Source organism: Pezoporus flaviventris, unplaced genomic scaffold (genome assembly GCF_033815535.1).
Source record: "Pezoporus flaviventris isolate CSIRO_AGI_PZ_B2104156 unplaced genomic scaffold, CSIRO_AGI_Pfla_v1 ptg000081l, whole genome shotgun sequence".
Lineage (NCBI taxonomy): Eukaryota > Metazoa > Chordata > Aves > Psittaciformes > Psittacidae > Pezoporus > Pezoporus flaviventris.
Window position 1 is genome coordinate 3,856,488 of NW_026892629.1, and position 21,496 is coordinate 3,877,983.

General features: G+C 37.7%; 1 protein-coding gene across 6 annotated transcripts in view; it reads right to left on the reverse strand.

Annotated features, from left to right (window-relative positions):
• Nucleotides 1-21,496, reverse strand: part of LAMA2 (laminin subunit alpha 2) — a 368,512-nt gene that overhangs the window by 223,719 nt on the left and 123,297 nt on the right. For all 6 annotated transcript variants that reach the window (XM_061474973.1, XM_061474970.1, XM_061474968.1 and 3 more), the window contains exons 5-6: nt 2,496-2,675; nt 217-306 (exon numbers count right to left, since the gene is read on the reverse strand). In XM_061474973.1, coding sequence (XP_061330957.1) covers nt 217-306; nt 2,496-2,675 — 270 coding nt within the window. The remainder of the gene's footprint in view (nt 1-216; nt 307-2,495; nt 2,676-21,496) is intronic.

The window sequence follows — 21,496 nt, forward strand, 5'->3', positions numbered from 1 at the left end:
CCTCCACTGACATTGTATGAATGGCTATCCTGGTTGCCAGCACTGTTTCATCTTGACACTGCTTCTGACTGTTCTAGGTGAAGAACAGACTTAAATTCACAGAACTCTGAGGAGTATCAAGAACTTTCTCTCATGTTCCACCCTATGAATAAGGCACATCATAAGGCACATTAAAAGAAGAAAAAAGAAAAAAATAGGAAATTGAAAAATACATACATTGGTCGCTGGATCCAATGGACAAGCCTTCGCATGGCCTGAACATATACACATGCCTCCAACGGAGATATCTTTTATAGAATAGTAATACTGTAAGACAAAGCAAAAATTGAATTGCTAAGTGGATTGTAAAATGCAGGTGCTAAACTACAGGATTCATTTCTGGTGACAAAACTGTCAGATCCTGTTTTATTTCTTTTTTGATCTATTACAAATATAGCAGAAAATGTAATCCAAGCCACTTCTTGATCAACAGATTCAGGCTTCGTGAAAGAAAGGGTATAAATTGGCACAGTTCCATTTGTTTGAAGTCACAAGAGCCATGTCAATTTATACACAGCATACACCAAACACAAGAATAGGAAAAGGCTATATGCACACCAGAAAACGAAAAGTCAAATGCTATCAAATTTGCTCCCTTCAGAAAACATGAAAAGGAAAAGGCATGATGATGGGGAGAAGAGAAAGGCTACAACAAAAACTAAGAATGAAACACCTTTGTTCACCTCAGCTGGGTCTTACTTGGGTATTCACTGGACTGTGGAAAGAACAGTTTTTCTCTATTGGCCTTTTGAATGACTATGGAATAATCGTCATTACTGAAATTAATAACATTTGAAGTGATACTCTGCCATTTGACCATTTCTGATTCTTCTTTGGTGGGGATTAATAGCCATTACCAGAAAGAAGGATGGAAAGATATTTATAATCACGTATTACAACATCTGCAGAAAGTGTATCTCATATGCCGTCTTGTCTATTTTCACCTGTTTTGGCAAGGGTCCTGAAATGTCCTAACAACTGGCTAACCAAAACAAACATATGCTGTTTGCAAATTTGCTGGTTCTGTGCTCAACCTCTTTTTCAAATCATCAACAAATACACCAAACAAACAGGAACTTGTGTAACTCACAGCTAGTCTTCTACCGTATAGAAAATGTATCATTTGTGGCTATCCTGTTTCCCATTTCGTGAGATAGTGGCTTGCCTAATGTTTTCTATGGGGAAAGCCAGATGAAGATGGCAAGTTTCAGTTGCTCCTTGTTCCTCTGAGGGCAGATTCATGGAGGAATGTTATACAAAAGTTACTGTTCTTTGTTAGTCTGAGAAACTATTCTCTACTTAACTAAATCAGGATGATTAGTGGATCATCCTGAACTAGGTTCTCATGAGTATGCAGGGATTTTTAAAGTGTGAATTTAATTTTGTGCTTGTGTTCACTTAGGCTATTGAATGTGCTAAATGTGCTCTCCTACATAAACACACAAGTTTCCACGATTAGTGAAGCTCCAATACCTGCGCTCAACTAGAAGAGTTTCCAAGTTTGTAATACAAAACAGAATGGCACATTCCAAACTTTCAGAAACAGACAGCACTCTATGTATTTAGCAGAAGAAATGGAAAATAGAAATGGGAAACAGAAGAAGCAATTTTTATTTGCAGTTTTCCATCATTAATAAATTGTATTAACTAAAGCCAAGAATAGCATTACTTTCCCTTCATAACAGGACTTACTGTAGTGGTACCCTAAACTTTCCAAAAGAAAAATAACATGACCAACAGAAAGAGGAAGTGAACAGAAAGAAAAATTGTCGAAAGGTATACATCCCCCAAAGCAGCTTTTAAGTATGCTTTGTAGAAAAATCAAAGGGAAACATGCAACGTTTGAGCAGCAGGAAAATGTGGAAATGTGGCATAGGAAGAAAGTACAGATTGCAGAAAGGAGATAGGTGTGTGCACACAAAAGGAACAGTGGAGAAGACCAGGGTATGTTGTAAGTTTGAGTGCTGCATTCATTCTTTTAAGATAAAGCACAGTGTAAATTTTTTACTGTTAGCCACAATTATATAATAATGCTAAAGATGTTGCATGCAGGTCTGACTACTACTTAGCGTACCACTAGTAGAAAACAAGTGTTCAACATTAAAGGTAGCTCAAGACTGAGCAGCTGAAGAGGCAAGAGGGCATCATCTAACAGCAAACAGTTGCCAATTACCTACATCCAAACATTTGCAGCCAAAGGAGCTGTGTGCTTAGGTTAGTAAGCATGTTATATATGTCAGTAACACCAGTAGGCAGAAAAAATAAAATTGTTGCTTCTGCTATAGAGAAGATAACAAAATACTGTGAAGAGGGAATCCTCTAAAACCAGGATTTCGACAGATAACAACAGGTATTCATCATCTCCCAAAAATTCCTATGGCAAACAAAGGCAGGTACAGCATTTATAAGTGTAAGAACCTCTACACGTGCATTTCTACTGTCTTGGCAGAACTTACCCTCCTTGTAACAATGGGATCAATTTCATTTGGATCTTTGTGTGCAAACATCATTAAATCAGCATTTAGTGTCCGTATCCTCTGAAATCTCAGGCGAATAAAGCGAGCAGAGGTGAATTCTAGTAGTACACGTGAAGGATCATCAGCACTAGGCCGTCCATTAATTAGAGAAGTGTGAATCTGAAGAGAGAATTAGTAAAGCAATAAGGAATCCAATGACAGCAACGCTGCCATGATTATAGCAACAAATATCATTACAGACAGTGTGGGAATGCCTCTGTAAATGTGATATATCTTCTTTCTTTAGAAAGCAGATTTACCCCAAAAACATTCCAGGTACCCACAGACCCCATTTATGGAGCTGCTTTATAGGAAAAATGTTTTGAGGAAAGGGAATCAGCTTTCCTCAAAACAAAAGCAGCCACAGAAAGGCTGTAGCACAAACTCCACACATGTACAAAGGCCCAGCAACAGTGTCCATGCTGCAGGGAACTGAGTTTTCCTCATCTAGTATAAAATAGGTATTTTCAAGTTATCAGACAACCAAAGGATTAAAAAAAATTGACTCAAAGGAATGGATACTTGGAATAGGACTCAGAATTCAACACGGGTTAGTCTGGAGGATCTGTCAGAGCAATCATAATCAAAAGACTTTTGAACTAGGCGTTTTCTAAAGCCAGGATAGGGTAACTTTTGAAATACTGAAAACTACAGCTAGTTGAGACAAAATAAGCATTCATAAAGCATCTCCCTTTTCCACTGTCTCTTTACACAATACGCCATTCCTTTTGAATCTTGCTCTCAGTGAGTTGAAGCAATTTCCTGGGTTGCAACTATCTTCATCTGGTCCCTAAGGAAAATCTTTATCACTTCTGAGAAATCTGTTCAGCATTTGCTTTTCCAACGATGCTACCAATCTCTGCTTACACTATGGTTTCCATAACAATTGCTCCCCTTTCTCTGCCTGTCCTATCCTACAGTCTAGAAATCTTCTAGGTAAGTGTGTCCTGTGGCCTTTTCACAAAGTCTCTCTGACCCCAACTGCATCATCAAGAACAATGCAGCAAAAATAAGCCATTCTTCTTCCCCTCCTATCTTTTTTAGTTGATCAAGGCCTACATTAGTTGTAAATCCACAAAATAAAACAGATGGTCTGTCACAGAATTGCTCTTGGAAAAGGCCTACAAAAAGAATGTCAGGTATAGCAAAACACTGTTAATGAGCACCTAAAAGGAAGGAGGAAAGAAACCATTAATCTTCCTGTATTCTGAAGTGTTAAATTTTAATTGAGCCATTTTTATTACAGGCTGGCATACTGAAAGAATGTTCAGATGTGCAGAACATTAGAACAAGTAAGAGAAATATTTATTCTTTGCAATGAGCATGTCGTGCACCTTTCCTCGGTGCTCTGAGTGAGAGGTCAGGCCACGCAGCCATTTTCTATCATTCAACATGATCATATTATCACTGTTTTAGGCAAACAGCTGCACTCAGAATGCCAGCTGGCACTTACTCAGCAGTGGCTGCTGCACACCAAGGAGAGCAAATCTACTGTTCCCAGCAAAGCAGTAGCTCTTCCTACAGGTTCTGGATAGAAGGCTTATTGAACAACTGCACTCTGGCACTGGCTATGTGCAAGTATTAACTTACTTATTTTAACTACCCACAGGGATACCCTAAATCCCATCACATACAGCATCCTCATCCACTGTATCCAGAGGTACAGAAAATTACTAGGAGCCACTCTTCCTGGAGGAACTATCAGACAAATCTTGCCTAAGTATGAATCGGTACCTCTTGGATTCTGCCATGTTATCTCCAGGGATAAGTGATATTGCTACCTCACCCTGAGATCAACACTCACACTCAACAACACTCACACTTCAAGCTCTGACCCAGTTTTGCTCCCAACTACAAGTAATTAAATTAAAAGAGACAGTTGGCTGAAAACAAACAGAATAAAATGCTATGAAAAAGACAGGGTCCAAACAAAACATCATTATAAAAATAGCAGAAGAAGCAAGGAGGAGATGGTGAATGAGAAATGTCTGGCTATAACCAGGACAAAAACACACGGCCAGAGAAAGCAAGTCCTTGGTGAAAAATAAAAGAGAACATGTGTGGAGAGCAAACTTTGAAAGAAGCCTGGAGATGGTGGCAACAGGTCCAGTGGAAACTGATAGACCTTTCCAAACAAACCCAGATTTTAGTAAGAACACATGCTTAAAGACTTCTTCGCACAATATTTACCCATGAGCAAGGAAATACATTTTTTTGAGTGTTTTTTTCACATTCTCACCTACTCCCTTTAAATAGTATCCAGGAGATTTCTTTCTTACGGGAATCAATCATAAATGGGTTATGGCTTAAAGTGGTAGAATACTAAAGACTGAACTTTGATATTCTGAAGATAAAAAAGAAATATGTCTCGAGTTGTGCTCAAACTATCCCCTAACTCACCCTGAAACAGCAGCTATAAGCAGCATGGCAGTCTGACTACCTTCTCAAAAAGACAAAAAAATCAAGTTTTACAGGGTGTAGGGAGAGAAATGCAGGTAAAAGACCATGTATCAGAATAAGCAAGAGCCCACAGAAAGTTAGAAGTATGAATAACAGATACAGCTTGACCCCACATGACACAGCTGACAAATAGCAGTCATATCAAGACACCTGGGAGTGGTAGTTTTACAGAATTATATTGTAGATTAACAAAATAAAACAAGAGGCATCCTTTTCAGCATACACACCCTTTTTAAAAGATTTCATGGATTTATCTGCCAGCAGCATATCTATTTGTCAAGGCTAAACTAGTAGGGATGATGACTTCCATTTATATTGTCTTTCATGCTTGTTTCATGATTTCATTTTAAAACAACAAATAATTTCTAAGAATTATTGAAATGCAGCTATGTCCTGCATGAAATGTGGCACCTGTTCAAACATGTACACCAAAATGATACTGAGATGATTAGAAAATTAAAACTGGGTATTTTTATCAAAATGAATCTGAAAGGAAAATTTTACATAGACAAAATTAATTACTCTAACTTATTTCTCCTCCTCCCAACATTTGTGATGAAATCATTAATTTCTCCCTAGAAACACCTAGAGACAACTTGAAAAATGTCCAACTGAGTTGTTCTTACTCCTTGAAAAGACAATAAAGAAGAAACAAAGAGTATTTTCGGAACATCTGTCATTAATCAGGAATAAACAGTAAGAATTTTAAATAACTTTTTTTTTAAGGAACTTTAAGTAGAAATCAGACTTACAATATTTTCAGTATGACTCTCACAATGAGACACCACTGTGTTTTTCCAGAGCATACATTCTCTTTTCATCTCTCTCCAGAGTCTAACACCTATTTGTGAGACACTTTGTGTAATAGCACATTTTCAGTCAAGACATTAACATGGTCCCTACCCTCCAAACATTTCTGAATAAGAGCTGAAAACTGTTCCAGTGAACACAGACCTCAAATCCATCCAATATACGCCATCCAAGATCATCACAGTACTTCATGTATAGCTCTGAGTCCTGCAAAGACTAGCCCCAGTTTCACACGGGCAGCAAAGGCACTGATGTCCCGTACTAGTTGTAAACATATTGCAGAATGAGCCACAGCAGAGTTCGACAGCAGAGCTAAGATCCAAAACTGAGCCCACCAGGAAAATATTAATACTTTACTCCACGCATTGGGTTGCTACAACTTGGATAATCCAAGTCCCCGTGAGGGGACAACCTCAAATTTTGCTCAGGTTCTATTTACCAATTCCAGGAGTGAGGTAATTCCCATTTTGGATTCTAAATGAAAGCTATGTAGATATCAACCTCAGAAAATTTTTCCTTAAAAAGAAATATTCCCAGGATTATATTCCAACAAATGTGATTTCTGGGGAAAATGAGCATTCCCTTACAAAACATTTAAAAGTTAACACAATGAAAGCCAAATTCACATTTTGCAAAATCATTTTGAATAGTATCTGATTTGTCAACCAGTTCAATAGTCAGAACTACTCAAGCAAAAGGGTAGGATGAAATTTTTCAGTAACTGCATTACTATATGTTCAAAAAGATTGTATCACAGAATCGTTGAGGTTGGAAGGGACATCCAGAAGTCATCTGATCCAACTCTGCAGGACCACACACAGACAGCTTTTGCATATCTCCAATGATGGAGACCACAACTTCTGTGGGCAACCTGCATCACTGCTCTGTCACCCCCACAGTAAAAAAATGTTTCCTGATAGTCATATAGAACCACCTATGTTTCAGTTTGTTCCCATTGTCTCTTGTCCTGTCACTGGGCATCACTGAAAGAAGCCTGGCTCCAATCTCTTTGCACCCTCCTTTCAGGTATTGATACACATTGGTGAGATCTCCCTGAGCCTTCTCTTCTCCAGGCTGATCAGTCCCAGCTTTCTTAGTCTTTCATCACAGAACAGATGTCCAGTCCCTTCATCGCCTTCATGGCCCTTCACTGGAATGAACAGAGGGAAAGGATCCCCTCCCTTGACCTGCTGGCAAGAATTTGTCTAATGCTGCCCAGGGTACCATTAACCTTTGCCACAGGGATACGTTGCTGGCTCATGTTCAACTTGGTGCCCACCAAGGCCCCTGAATCCTTTTTCAGCTGGGTGGCTCCCAGCCCATGCTGCTCCACTGGTGGTCCCACCCAGGTATGGGATTTTGCGCTTCTCCTTGCTGAACTTTGTGAGGCCCATTTCTCCAATCTGTTAGACACTCCTCTGGATGGCAGCATGACCCTTTGACATCATCAGCAACCCCTCCTAGTTTGGTGTCAAAAGCAAACTTGCTGAAGGTACACTCTGCCTCATTATCCAAACTATGAATAAAAATGTTAAACAGGATTGGATCCAATAATATATGTTAAAGTTAGTTTAGTTACCAAGTTATCTATCTTTTCTGAATGTGGTTTGGAACGAAAACTTCTAACAGTTACTGGGAAAATCATCACTTCCTCTGGCTGAAGAGTCTAAATGCTTCCTGAGTTAGAGTAAAACTGAGTCATAGTGTTTAATGTCTACCGATTGCCCTTTTCTCTATTATTAGTCTACTCTCTTTTTCCACCATTATGTTTTTCATCACTGCAGACACTTGTCCCAGTGGGAAGAAATTTGTTTCTTCAAAAAAAAACAACAAAAATAACTAGTTCTGGTGGGGTTGCTGGTTGTTTTCTTGGTTGTTTTTTGGGGCTTTTTTTGGGGGGGGGGTTGGTTTTATTTTTCTTTTCCTTTTAAACATGTAACTCAGATCACGAATTATTTCAGTGACAGTGTTCTAGTTTTTCAAGGAAATTGTGAGTACTCAATATCTTTTCATTTCTGAACATCAGTATGATGTTAAATCAACTTTCTTCAGAGACCTTTGAGAATGCTACAAGTTCAGTTCTCTACTCTGAAGAGAATTTATTCGAACACCAGCTCATCTGCATTCATGCATAATTCTTTTTTTCTTACATATATTACTTTGCTTTTTGTAACACCAATTTTCATATAGTGTTTTTCATTTAGTATCATAAGCTGCTATCAGAACAAATTATCTTAAATTTTGCATTACCAACGAATGCTGCTATTACACAGTTCTCCGATTTTACAGATTTCCCACAAGTATCTTGAAGAACATGGACACTACTAAAGATATTCAAAGGACATCTCAGTACATGAGAATATCTGAATAGTGTCAGATGCAAAAGACCTATCTAGCGTGGTACTCTACCTTATACAGTAGCCAAAACACCATTCTAACACTACGGCAAGTATCCCTAATACTTTCTCAGCATAGTTTCTATATGCTTGGTAAGGTTTCTATATACTTGGTAAGGCTCAAAGCATTTCAATGAACTTAGTCTCATGTTAAATTGAAGTCATCTTCTAAAATTTACACCCATCATGTAATAAGGATTTTCTCACCTCATTTGCATGTTGTAGGGGAAAAGATCCTTCTTTTGCTTGTTTTAAACCTGCCTCCTATTAAATTCACTTGATACTTCCTAGTTCTTAAATTGGAACAAAGAAATTTATCTTTCTACAAGACTGTTCTCCATTACTTTGCTAATAGCTCGGCACAGGTACCAGGCTTCCAGATCTGTAGTTTCCTTGCATACCTAAGAACTGTTTCTAAAAACCTGATTTTTTTTTGACACCCCACACTCCCCAGTTACTGAGATTATTTTAAATGAGGCGTAAAGTAATAACTGTTGTAATCCACCTATATTGACCTTGAGTTCCTTTTAACTATCCAATGTATCAATTATTTCTGCGCCTCCTCAGTTAACAACCTAGTTTGCAACTGCTTCTCCAATGCCTCTCCTGTAAATAATGCTTCCAGTGCAGAAACCCTCCTGACAGCCTTTATAGCAAAACCTGATCCAAATCATTAATCTAGTTTTTCAGCAATGACCTTATCTTTCCTGAATGCTCTTTGATCATCTCGCAGCCCACCAGTTCTCTGGCAGACTTCTTGACTCTGATGTTTTTGAAAAGAGGTTTATTTCAACTCAAGTCTCTGAGAACCTCTTTCACATCTTTATTGTGGTTTAACATTTCATTTGCTGGAGCTTATTTTCCTACCTCTTTTCCTCATTTTCAGGAAAAGACATGACTCTCATTTATAATAGATGCTAGTTTACTCTTAATATTTATTATCTTTCCTTAGTTTATGGTTTAAATATGTAGAATTGTTGGAAACATTCTTCAGTGTGGCATGCATGTTCATATAATGCTACCTTTAAATGAACTCTAGGATGTCCTGATTATTACTTTTTTTAGCTGTTTAACCATCTTTCCTAATTTTATTTTCTAGGATGTTGCATTTGAGAATTTTCTGGGTTTTTTTTACATAACAAATGTTCAACAGTTAATAATCTTGACCATGATCTGTGCACTGTTTTGGACTAAATTGTGGCTTCCTTTATTAGCTGCTTGAAGAACATTCAGGTGTTTTAAGAAATACTCTTTTGGACTACATTCTATGCTGACACTTACATAGTCTGCCAAAGGAGTACAGAGTATTATAGCCTTAGTTTTCCTCCGCCAAGACACACTCACTGCCATACTTCTGTTTGAGCAGTTGTTGATATAAGATTAAACCTCTGCTGTCCTGATTTAGGTGATGAATTTTATTTCAAAGAGATCTCTTACAGCATTTTATATGCAGCCCAGGATATTGTTGGCTTTCTTTGCTGCAAGGGCACGTTGCTGGTTTATGTTCAACTTAGTGTACAACACTTTTGACACTCATTGTTTCCTCACAGTTCTCCTAGATAATTTAGGCACTGCTGGTTCACATCTCATTGAACAGAGCTCCTAGCCCATTTTCTGCTACCAAACACTGAACTATAATGAAGCTGCCAATCTGCAGAGAAGGTGAAGTTTGCAGTCTTCACCATCATGGGAGTCTCTATTTCTGAACCAACAGGCACAGACTCTGCCTGCCTCTGTTTTCGTACAGGTTCAGGCTGCAGAGTCCCAGAGAAAAGTTAGTTAATCTCTTTCCCTTCATCTCTGATGTTGCACAGTCTGCTGACATCCTCCTGCAGTTCTTGGTGACACAAATCATAAACCACGGCTAACATTCTGCAGGTAAGGACACCAACCTCTTTCTGCCTTAACCTCGGCAAGGTCCCAGGCAGTTACTGTAGCCTCACAGATGAAAAGCTGCATCCTCCCTCTGGAGCTAAGCCTGAGTTGAGGGCTCTGCTGTACTGGGGTAGTTGCTCCCCTTGGAGGCGCTGGACTGTGCCCAAATGGTGCCTCACCGTCATTGTTGAGCACAAGAACTTCTGGCTTTTTACTTAATGCAACAGTAAAAACGATGCTGCTTTCCATGACAGTATATTATCAACTCCTGAGTTACCTAAAATTAGCAACTTCAACAAATTTCTTAAGAATTTTAAATATGCTCCATACTCTCATTCAAATTTAAAATATCCGTGTATGAATCCAAGTGGTGTATTTTTCTATTTGGAGCTTTGGTATTTGAAGTTAGCTATTCTGCCAAGCAATTTGAGTGCAGTCAATCTCAAGCTGCTTTTAGGATACAAAAAACCCCAGCTGTTTGGCTATGGAGGGTTTATGTTCACTTTCAGGAAAACAGCATCGCTAACCACTATGCTTTTCACTGATGCATATCTATATACTGAATGTTAGATTAAACTGGAAAACTTTACTCTTTCATAAAACATGTAAGCTACTTAGTGTAATTTGTCACAAGGATGGAGGAGGAACATCACTTTCCAATAATTTTTGGCTAGTAGTGGTAAAGAACTCAATTTGTTCAAGTACTAAGTAGTTTATTTCAGACATCAGATCAAGACGACTTTGGGCTTCAAACTTGATGCTCTATGTAACAAAGTAGACTGAACCAAAAATATTGTCAAGAAAGGTCAATTTTTGACTAAAATTTAATCTCAGATAGCAGCATAAAGGAGAGAAGAGCTTCTGACCCACACAAAAAGACTTGCTACTTGATAGTCAGCAGTGGAGACGATAGATGTGTCAGGCTTAACATGATTTACATTCTCAAGTTATGCAAGCACATCAATATGAAGATGGACAATACTGAACATCAATTTTTCCACAGGTAATTCAGTAGCTGTCATAATTCTCCTGCCCCATAACAGCTTTAATTATCTGTGGCAAATAGCTCATTTGCAGTAGATGTAAAATTACTGTTGATTAATTAATCTCTTGGCATCTTATATTTAATCCCTAAAGACAAAAGTTCCATGAATTTTCTTAGAGTTGGTTTCAAAACTAGAACAGTAGTTGGAAGCATATGCCAGAACCCAGCGTCCAATTTTTCATCATAAATACATATTTATGACAACTGTATATAAGAAATAGTGTACTTGGCAAGCTTTGCTGTATTTCTAATAAATATCTCACTATCTTAATAAATTAATCATTTAGTAAGTGAAAGCACAACTCCCTTCTGTGCCTTGCTAATGAGTACAAGAGCTGCTTGAAATGCAGTGCTTAAACTTGCATTAAAATGTCAAGGGCTAGGCATGTCAAACTCTATCTCAACTAGCTCATTCCCCCTAAGAATACAGGCAAATGTCAGCTTAACGAACTGTTTAGCAAATACTATTGTGTCATTGACAACTATACCCTACAGCTTAAGCCAAATAAGGCTTCATCTCTTCAGTTCTGATTAACTTGCTTTTGTCATTTTCTTCTTTCCAATTTCACTTGAAACTGAAATTGCTTATTCTAGCCATTGCTTTTCTATGGTTCCTGTAATTCTCATGCTTGTCATTTTTGGACAAGAAACAATTTGCTAAAGACATCATCTTGTATACTTTTAAACAGACCAGTCATTTTCAGAGCAATGGTTACTAATAAATCACACAATAATAACAAATTTGATTACCTTGAAGGTATATTTGTCATTTTAAGTTTTTATTGTCTTTTTCTTACTGTCTTAACTAAGTGGAAACTCTACACCATGCCTGTAGTTTCAGTAACAGTTATGCATACCGCAGCCCATAAGGGATTCAGACTAGATGAGAGGCCGGTAACACTGTACTTACTCTACTTTAACACAAAGATGACTGTGTTCTACTAACTTTTCAAAGTGTACTTGCAACTGAGACTTCATCTCTTAATATAGGTATTTTGTGCTTAATAACTAACAAGATAGCTGGAGAAAAAGGTTTGGCTTTTACAGGAATATTCTCAAAGATGAAACACACTGAACCAGTATCTTTAAGTTATCTATAAGCAGGCAGACTGGCAATGTGCTATAGATTCTAATACGATACCACAGGTGACTTTTGATTTTAAATCATGAAATGATATCTGTTTTAAATTTCATCGCACACAACAGTGATCTGACCTCTGATGTCTGAAAACTTGTACGACCACTGTCTTTCTGGTTTAGATTTTGTCAGTATCATAGAGCTGCTGCGTAACCTAGTAGCCCTTCAGTAAACAGATTAGAATATGAAAAGAAGCCTCATGAACTCAATGTCTGATGCCAATGGCAAACCTAGCTGCAAAGCAATTCTCAAAATTATGTTACTCTTGGTTCTGATCAAGCAAAGGTGGCATTACTGAGTGAAAACATTACCGCCAATCTGCTAAAAGGATGAAATACAGTGGTCTGTCAAACCCATTCTTCACAAGTACTCAAAAAGTACAACATAAAAATCTAAATTAAGCTATTTTTTAAAAGAGCGCTGAAGTGAGATGGCACATTATCTTAAGATGATTTTTTTTTCTTTACTACTTTTGAAAGTAGTATGCTTCTTTTTGGATGATGATCATGAATGAGACAAGTGATTCCAAGTGAATGACTATCAAAGGAAAGTTATGTTTTCTTGCAGATTCTAATAGAAAGCATTCTGATCCCCATATATAACTAAAGGACTTCTAACTATGCCAAACCAAACAATATTTAAACAACACCATAACCACCCTCTTTCGATATGTTATCATATCTCTTTTTCGTTATATGATTCTCCTAAAAACTTGTGGTACTTTCCACTAGATTTTTTCCTGAATGAGGTGTACTGTGGAGTGCATGGTGGAATTACAGAAATATTACTTCAGAACAGTAAGGTGACCACTATAAAGAAAATCCACAGGAACCTGTCCAGCTGTAAGCACTTGCAAAGGGCTGGCAAACACAACTGCTGATGTAAGAGAGAACATGAGGATTTAAGCTGTTTAAACATTAAACAAATACATCTGCTCCTGAATGTTATCCTTACATAAACTGCAGTAATATGCTTTGCATTACTGCTTCATTCTTGTTTTGAACTACAGCTCTGATGAGCTTTGAACTGGGGAAATTTCAACAAAACTTTTTTTTTTTTTTTTTTTTTTCTTTTGCATTGAAGACCCATATGTGGAAAAGCCCACTACAGTTAGCATACGGTGCTGGAGTCCTAGCAAAACCTGTGTCGCATCATTTGGAACACATACCGATTAATGCTTTTCAAAGCCAGATGGGATCCCTCTGAATGGTAAGCATTCACTGGTTTTAAAACCATTTATAATGGTTTAAAAAGAAAGACTAAATAGGACATTCAACTGTAGAATACACAAAACTATCCCATTCTGAACCTATCCCTACCCCATTCTGAACCTGATCTTTTTGGACTTGGGGATATTTTACAGGGGCCAATATAAGAAAACTTAGAAAAAAAAAATCATTTCTAAGTAGTACAGAATGAACAGGCCATGAATGCAATTATATATCTTCTGTAAAACACAGGAGATTAAAGAATTATGAGCATGAAAACAACTTTTGGGGTTTTGTTCCTACCATTAATTCTTACAAAAATAGTAGTGCTCTACTTTGGCTACAAAAACCAAACTTGGCAGGGGTTTGTCGAATTCTCAACTGTTTGTGTTTTTCAGATTTCACTTATGATATACAATATAAACTAATATGACAAACTAGTGTACTGGTTTTGGCTGGGATAGAGTTAATTTTCTTCACAGTATCTTGTGTGGGACTATGTTTTGGATCTGTGTTGAAAACTGTGTTGATAACACAGGGATGTTTCAGCTATTGCTGAGCAATGCTTGCACAGTCAAGTCTTTTCTGCTTCTCACACTGCCCACCCCATAGTGGGTAGGGGTTTAGGAGAGGACACAGCCAGGACAGCTGACCCCAGCTGACCAAAGGGATATTCCTTACCGTATTACATTGTGCTCAGCAATAAAAGCTAGGAAGCGAGTTTGCCAGGGTTTTTAAATTGTTCTTTTAGAATTCTTCTTCCTTCAGAAGTTCCTCCAGCTCCTAAAATAAAGAAAAGCTCTAACATGGCAACTACATCTTTATGTCCCTCTGTAAGGAGCTCAAGCCACAGAATTCACCTGCTATGGATTTACTGTCCTTGGAGCTCCTACTACATCTCAATTGCTTACCAGCTTTATTATCCTGAAGCATTTGAAAAAGCTTCTCATTGTTTTTAAAGCCTTCAGTACAGTCATTTTCTTGGTATGGAAGGTCAGTATTTTGGTTCTTGTTCTTTCTTTTGCCTTGCGTTAATATGCAAAGTTCCTTCATGGAACAAGATGTTTTTATATGATATCTTTCAGTTTCTAATGCTACCTTTTTAGATACTCTAAGATTTATTATTTTTTTAGAACTAGCATGCACAAGCTTCTACAGATTTAGAAGAAAAGATAAAAATATATTTCCTCCTTTAGAGATCACTTTAGGTTTTTGACTGTCTTACCAGATTTTCTTACAAGCACATGAAACAGTGAGAATATTATTGCCACTTCACAGAACAATCTTTAAACAACAGTATTCTGAACTAACCTGTCTTGCACTCTTCTCACAACATTTTAAGTTGCTTCTCTTATTCTAAGTTCTCCAATTAGACTGCTTTTTGAAGAACATTTAAGGACGCTTAAAAAACAGATTCTACTTCATCATGACAGTTACAAAGACTGTGGGAAGCTAGCCACAGCTTATTTTTTCACTGTGATGTTTAGTATTGCCTTCACAGCCTTCATTAAGTAGTACTGCAGCAGTCCTTTTTCTACCCTTACTTAGGCATGAAATACCAATTTTGTCAGCCACAGCAGTGTTTGCTGATACAATTAGTCTACTTACCCAACTTGTCTCTATGCTTTCTTCATTCATGTGTTCTATAGTCTAGACCTTAATCAGAGTTTGTCCATTGGTATTACAGTGTCTCACTGACTAACTTTCCTTCTACTGATTTTCTGTGACACATACCATTTAAACTGAAAACTCCAGACAAATTAAGCTGTTTGATTTTGATTTTCTTTTACATAAAACTCCTTTGCACTGATATGAAATTTGGCCTCGGGCTGACCTATTCATATGTCCCTGCTTCAGTGAGATTGATCAAAATTATTTCTCCACAATAGCTCACTTGTATTGCAACAAATTCTGCCTTTAAAAACAATACTCACTTTTTGGCAATACAGACTTTTCTTATTTAAGCATTAAAGAATGATTCATCTTAAACTCGGCACTTACTAGATTTGTCCCCGCCCCTGGTTTTAAATTACTTTATAACCTTTACTGCTTTTTCCTCTTTCACCTCTGCAACTCTCAGCTGCTTATCATCCTTACCAGATCTGTAAGACCTTCTATGCCTCTGCCCAACAGACTCATTAAAAACAAGAATTAAGCTATTTTTCTCCCAGTAATTATCCGTGACTGTTAACAAGAACCCCCAAAAAAACCCAAAACCAAACCAAAAAAGGAAATAAGCAAACAAAAAAAACCACAAAAAATAAAAAAAAAACACAAAAAAAAACCCTTAGAAAGTTGTGCTAGAATTTTCTCATCTCAGAAAAAAAAACCACCACAGACAAAGTGCAACAGATAGCTAAAGTAAATAAATGTTTGTAGTTTTACCTCTTAGTGGAAAGTGCTTACAAGTAGTATTTCATTAAAGCAAAATTTTCTATGAAGTATTTCAGCTGAGTGGGCAAGTTCTTCAAGTATCACCCCCACACCCAAAACAACCAACTGCTGGGGATCTACAGTTTCCCTTAATCAAGCAGAAGAGAAAAAACTCACCAAGTTACCAAGTACCCAGTGTTCATGTTTTGCTGTCCAAAATCAGCTACCAGACCCAACAAGAAGACAGGTTTTGGTCAGTGTAAGTGAATACCAAGACTCCTAAGTGCCATTTTTCTTTGCAACACCAAGAGTATGTTGAGTAATAAACTACATTTACAGGCATGAGTCCTTCTTTTATGATTTGGAAAAACTACCACAGATCCATATAAATATCTGTAACATTCATCTCTTTTCAGTAAACGTGATCAATAAATGATGGATGCTAAGGAAAAAAAGTTAAATTATCTAATTAATTTGAAACTACAAACTGAAAGACTACTCTGTATAGTATGTACTTAATATATTGTAACTTTATTATTAAATATTATGATTCATACAATTAATCAGCTTTTCTTTTTTTTCCAGATATGGTAGAAATTACAACATGTATTTCTGCTGAGGGACAGAAGATATGCCAAGGTAGAAAAGCAGACTTACATCACCAAAAAACCCTATAATTCCAATTAATTAGAAACAGAGAGGATCAATCTACAAATAGGAATTGTACCAATTATGTATGTTGTGTCAATACTGCAGTCCATAAACTCCTTACTCCTATAAAACACGGTAGCACCTGTGTAATTTATTATTAGGAAAAAAGCCATCAGTCTTTAAGGAAATATGTTTCAATTTTGAGTACTTCCAAGAATTCTGCCCCTCTGTCCTCTTAGCATAGACAGTCTCAGACTCCTAGTGAAAAAGGGTTTAATCTGGCAGTGGGGAGAATGGACTTAAGAGTCTATTTTTAAGTCTCATTTTCTTCCCTTCCTTCTCTGTGAACCAAAGAGACTACAGTGAACAGGACAAGCACTATGGCACGAAGAGGAGAAAGCTATCAAGAATATACTGGGAAGTAGCAGAGTTCAATGCTCCTGGCATCTTTGGTCAGAGGCTATTTCAGCTAAGAGCAAATTACTGGGAGATGGGGAGATCCAAACTGAGCTGAGAGATGCAGCACAGAGACATGATTAAAAAGGGACACAGTACTAGCATTCAAATAGCATCCCAAGTGGACAGGATAGCAAAACATTACTTTTTCTTTACTACACACTTTGAACTTCCACCTGAATGAAGACTAATTAATATGTTCACAGAGACTACCCTTTATTACCACAGAAACACATTGCTACCATCACAAGAGGAGTAAGCATTTGAAGGAGCAGCACTGAGGCATCACCTTCATTGCAGCATCATTCTCACCACTACAGTAACAGTGACAGCAAAACTCATTTGTGGAAAAGAAAGAAGTCAGGTAGTTACTTAATTCCCACAATAATTCCCCTCCCTGAGAGTTCTCTGTTTCAGCCTTCCTGCCCTCTGCCATACAGTTAAGGGCTTGTTAATTTTCTTGTTAAGGGCTAGCATCAGTCTCAGAGAACCTTAGGCTCCATTCCTCACACAGACAGCTCTTGCCAAAGTCTTTCAGGCTCTAATTTTTTACCTTTGTGAACATGGAAATAATACTGTGCAGTTTACTAATCAACAGTTACTCATCTCAGAAATCCTTCATAATCATGGTGCATTAGCATTAATATCTTTCTGAAAATACTGTCCAATACTTTTCATTTAATGCTGGATATGGGTTAAAAAAAAAAAAAAAAAAAGAAGAAGCTGAATAGAGTAGCATAGAATAGAATGGAATAGACTATTTCAGTTGAAGGGTACCTATAACAATCACCTAGTGCAATGACCAATTAGGCCTGACCAATTCTGGGCCAACCAAAAGTTAAAGCATATTATTAAGGATATTGTCCAAATGACTCCTAAACACAGACAGGCTTGGGGCACTGACCATCTCTCTAGGAAGCTTGTTCAGTGTTTGACCCTCTCAGTAAAGAAATGCTTCCTAAAGTCCAGTCAAAACCTCCCTCAGTGCAGCTTTGAACCATCCCCACATATCCTACCACTGGATCCCAGGAAGAAGAGATCAGCACCTCCCCCTCCACTTCTCCTCTGGATGCATTCAAAGACCTTCACATCTTCCTTAAATTTTGAGGCCCAGAACTGCACACAGTATTCCAGGTGAGGCTACAGCAGTTGAATCTACTGCCTAACATTCTCTCCTGCTCAGGGAATCAATGTCTGAAATTCCCCCTTGGGAAATCTGCTAAGATGATCTCTCAGTACTACCCCCCCCCACTGTAAAGCCATGACTCCTTTCTCTGGGCTGAATTCTGAGATAGAACAAGGTTAAGGCTTCATGTCTTAACAAACACTCATAAAGGCTTGCACAAACATTACATGAGGCTATATGCTCTCAGAAGAAACTGAGAAAATATACAGAAGTTCATTTTAATACCTGGCATCATTCTGGCAGTGGAATCACATTAACGATATTTATACAGACATGTAAGGTATGACATACCTTCTGCACAACACAAATACTATTTTTGAAAAACAACTTTCTGTCAGATTCCTCTATGATGACACTAATGTGGACCAGGGAACCAATCGGCTATTCCAATTAAGATTTAATAAGGTGGGAATTAAGCACACACCCTTCCTCTTGGATTTTGTACTTTCAGAAAGCCTCACTGTAGAGAAACTCAGTGTTTCCCAGAATATGAGTTTTTACTGTTCTTGACTTCTTAGCAAAAGCAAGTGCATTCGTATCAGATTAATTAAATCTTTCTCCCACTGTCTTAACTGGATTTGACTTTCAATATCTGCTAGCACAGAGAATTATTTTATATTAAAGAAATAATTAATTTTTAGCTATTTTTTTCTCCTAGCTGGTACAAAATACTCTTAATCTATGTATGCTTGAAGAATGCTTTTTCTAAGCGTAACCTCCTATTTTATTTCCTATCAAACTACAGACCAGGTAAAATGTATCATTCTCTGTGAAAAGATACACATTGTCCTAACACGTTATCGTGATCAACTCATGCACCTGATGTCCAGAGAGTCCAGCTTTGAAACAACTGCAAGCAAGAGAGAAGATTCCTATATATCAAAACACAAACATTATACAGCTAGTTCAACCAGGTATTTGCTAAAAGAAATCTTTATATATCTTACAAGAAAATAAAAAACATAATTACAAAATTACAACATTGAAAGTTACTGTCTGGACCCTTACATCCACCTAGTCATCAAGGTAAAGAAGCTGTGGCACAAATTGTAGTCTAGCAGAAGAAGAAAGATTTCAATAAAAAAGATACAAACTAGATGTAAACATCAGAGACTTCTGTGTCAGGGAAATGAAATAAAAATCACTACCGTAACTCACTAATTTTCAGTTCTCAACCTAATGATCATCTGAGGAAATAAAGAAATACCCTTCTGATACGGTGTACATATGAAAATGTCACAAGATGGACATTCTTCTTCACCCAAAAATAGCAGCCTCATCCTGCTAGTTATCAATCCCTACATAAACAACTCTCTCAGTTAATGCCAAAGAAAATACCATTAAAGTAGGAAACATAACTCAGTAAAAGTTATATGTTATATGTAATATATAAAAATATATAATGCATATATTATATAATAAATACGTATAATGTGTTATATATGCTATAATGAAACTTATTGATATACCTGATCTCTTTTAGTTCTTTTCTGTCTTGGGGACACTAAGACCGTGGAACTTGCTTTTTCATTTTGAAATAGTATTTTGAGAAACTTTAGCATTTACATTTATTGATGGCCTATCAGAAACATCAATGCTAAAAGTCTACCTTTGCCAGTGTGAGACAAAGACACCTACATCTCCCTACATATTTTTCAGGCATTACTGATCTTAGACAGCATGGAAACTGGAATGCTAACAATCTTTCTTCATTCAAGCCTTTTCAAGAAATTTTATTATTTGAGAATTTCTCCGTTTTGCTCACTCAGAAGCTGTCATTATGCAATTTTCCATTATTTCATGGAAATTATTTTATGCAAATTATTTTATGCAAATAATTCTTGGTCTACAGACAGACTGAGTGGATGTAAACTTGCGCTAGTTACACTGACACCCTCAGCAAGTTTGCCCATGACACCAAGCTGTGTGCTTCAGCTGATACACTGGAGGGAAGGAATGCCATCCAGAGGGACCTCGACACACTTGTGAGGTGGGCTGATGCCAACCTCATGAAGTTTAACCATGCCAAGTGCAAGGTCCTACACCTGGGTTGGAGCAATCCCAGGCACAGCTACAGGTTGGGCAAAGGAGATTCAGAGCAGCCCTGCAGAGAAGGACTTGGGGGTGCTGGTTGATGAGAAAAATAAATATGAGCCGGCTTCAGTGTGCGCTTGCAGCCCAGAAAGCCAACCGTATCCTGGGCTGCATCAAAAGGAGCGTGACCAGCAGGTCGAAGGAGGTGATCCTGCCCCTCTGCTCTGCTCTCGTGAGATCCCACTTGGAGTATTGTGTGCAATTCTGGTGTCCTCAACATAAGAAGGACATGGAACTGTTGGAACAAGTCCAGAGGAGGGCCACGAGGATGATCAGGGGACTGGAGCACTGGAGCACCTCTCATACGGAGACAGGCTGAGAAAGTTGGGGCTGTTCAGCCTGGAGAAGAGAAGGCTGTGTGGAGACCTCATAGCAGCCTTCCAGTATCTGAAGAGGAGCTAAAAGAATCCTGGAGAGGGACTCTTCACTAGGGACTGTAGTGACAGGACAAGGGGTACTGGGTTAAAACTTAAACAGGGGAAGTTTAGATCGGATATAAGGAAGAAGTTCTTTACTGTAAGGGTGTTGAGGCACTGGAATGGGCTGCCCAGGGAAGCTGTGAATGCTCCATCCCTGGTGGTGTTTAAGGCCAGGTTGGACAGAGCCTTGGGTGACATGGTTTAGTGTGAGGTATCCCTGCCCATGGCAGAGGTGTTGGAAGTAGGATGATCTTAAGACCCTTTCCCACCCTAACTATTCTATGATTCTATGATATTATTATATGCCCAAAATATTTTGTTTAGAATTAATATTTCCAGGAACACTCTAAACAATCAAGTCACTGACTAAAATGTTCATTGAAAATATATATTAAAAGAATATATTCTGTTTTTTCTAAAATGACAAGTTTTAACTTCAGAAGCTACTGTAGATATAAATTCGGCTTTGGAACTGTCTTGCCAACCTATGCTCCTTCTACACTTCATCAGGTTTCCTAAGGGTACACCAGAATGATGTGCCTAAATAGCTCATAGGTTTTGAAGCAAAGAAAAAGTACTTCATGCCAGTTTCATAACTCTGTCAGTCTTACAAAACATCTGTATTATCTGATACATAGAACAAAAGTCCTACCCTGGAACAAAACCAAATTACACGCAGATGTAATTCCACTGAAAAAGACCAGGAGCCAGGTAAATACCACCTAGAACATAATTGTAACTAAATTTGGTATTGGTATGAATTGTATTGTTTTTCATGTTACATGTTTAATGAAATAAGAAAAGACAAATAACCTGGACTATTTCTGTGT